The 1691-nt window shown below is 60.3% G+C and overlaps 1 protein-coding gene across 2 annotated transcripts in view; it reads left to right on the top strand.

The window, feature by feature from the left end:
* The first annotated feature begins 6 nt into the window (after positions 1 to 6).
* Positions 7 to 1691, top strand: part of E2F4 (E2F transcription factor 4, p107/p130-binding) — a 6703-nt gene continuing 5018 nt past the window's right edge. For both annotated transcript variants that reach the window (XM_010851051.1, XM_010851050.1), the window contains exons 1-4: positions 7 to 142; positions 563 to 672; positions 814 to 975; positions 1301 to 1344. In XM_010851051.1, coding sequence (XP_010849353.1) covers positions 8 to 142; positions 563 to 672; positions 814 to 975; positions 1301 to 1344 — 451 coding nt within the window. In that variant the 5' untranslated portion in view covers position 7. The remainder of the gene's footprint in view (positions 143 to 562; positions 673 to 813; positions 976 to 1300; positions 1345 to 1691) is intronic.

Raw genomic sequence — 1691 nt, 5'->3', positions numbered from 1 at the left:
GGGCGCGATGGCGGAGGCCGGGCCACAGGCGCCGCCGCCCCCAGGCACCCCAAGCCGGCACGAGAAGAGCTTGGGACTTCTCACTACCAAGTTCGTGTCGCTTCTGCAGGAAGCCAAGGACGGCGTGCTTGACCTCAAGCTGGTGCGGCCCGGGCTAAGGGGCGACAGGGGGGATGGTGGACCAGGCCTGAGCCGGTAGAGGGAACCCCCGGGGCGGCCCAGCTGAGCCCTCAGAGCAGGCCGCCATACATGTGCTTCTCACAAGCGGGAGGCCGGGAGCTGTTTCATTCATTCGGCTGAGGCTGTTCATCGGATGTCAGCTTTGTGCCAGGCTTGGGGCTGCGGGTGCTAGTCCTCGTGGCCCTCTCCAGCAGGTGTGGGGAAAAGAGTATCGGAACATCAGCTCAGGCTTCGTCTGGCCCCTTCCCGCCCCACAGTCCTGAGCTGCTGTAGTGCCTGGAGAGGAGGGCTAGAATTCACGCCACCCCCTTTTCAGACTACTCCAGACCGAGTACCCCATGAGAGTGGGACTGAGCATTTTCCATTCTCTTCTCCCTGCCAGGCAGCTGACACCCTAGCTGTGCGCCAGAAGCGGCGGATATATGACATTACTAACGTACTGGAAGGTATCGGGTTGATCGAGAAAAAATCCAAGAATAGCATCCAGTGGAAGTGAGTTGGGGCACCGGGGACGGCAGTGGGATCTCCTACCCAGAAGTGTCAGGGGTGTGGGGTGGAGGGTGTCAGAGAGAACAGGGACCGTGGGACCCAGAGTGCCAGGCAGCCCGCCTCAGCTCTCCTTCCTGGATTCAGGGGTGTGGGGCCTGGCTGCAATACCCGGGAGATTGCGGACAAGCTGATCGAGCTCAAGGCAGAGATCGAGGAGCTGCAGCAGCGGGAGCAAGAGCTAGACCAGCACAAGGTGTGGGTGCAGCAGAGCATCCGGAACGTCACAGAGGACGTGCACAACAGCTGATATCCTCCTGTCGGCGGTCCTGGCTCCCGGGGAGTGGGCGATGGGCCCTCTAGTCCAGCTGGGTTTGCTCTGTGGTCCCCTAGTCTCTGTCCCGCTTGGGAGGATGGTCCTCCAGCTCCTGGCCAGGTTTCAGCCTCGGGTTCCCTCCTCGGAGCCTCTCCACCCACAGTCTTGGCCTGTGATCCCTCCCCCATGTAGACCCCAGGCCTCAGGGCTTTTTTTGTAAGCGTGTATGTCAGACCTCCACTGCAAAGCTGGGTGTTCGCTGTGTCAGTTGTCTGTCACCATAGGCAGGGCATCAGCCATTCTCCTTAACCCCCACACCTTGGCCTACGTGACTCATGAGGACATCTGCAGATGCTTTGCTGGTGAGCAGAGCCTGGGTAGGGGGAAATGGGGGTGGGACTGGGCTGAGCCACAGCCCTGAGCAGTGGACTCGGTGCTTGAGAGACTTCGGTCTCTTAAGAGGGTTCCTGGGGCCTGCTCAAAGAAGATCCAGACAGGGTAAATCCTGGATTTGAGGATCTCTGGGACCCTATGGAGGCTAACCATGCTGAGAGGGTACAGGAAGCCTGGACTGGGTCCCTGGGTCAGCCACCACCTGCATTGCCCCCTAGGTTTGGCTTCTCAGGTGTGGCAGGAGCATACGAGGGGAGAAAGTGTGTGTGCCTGTTTGTGTATGCTTGTGTGCAAGGGGCAGTGGTACCCACTTCCA

This window comes from Bison bison, unplaced genomic scaffold, assembly GCF_000754665.1.
Source record: "Bison bison bison isolate TAMUID 2011002044 unplaced genomic scaffold, Bison_UMD1.0 scf7180017864297, whole genome shotgun sequence".
NCBI lineage: Eukaryota > Metazoa > Chordata > Mammalia > Artiodactyla > Bovidae > Bison > Bison bison.
This window is presented reverse-complemented; position numbering and strand designations above follow the sequence as displayed.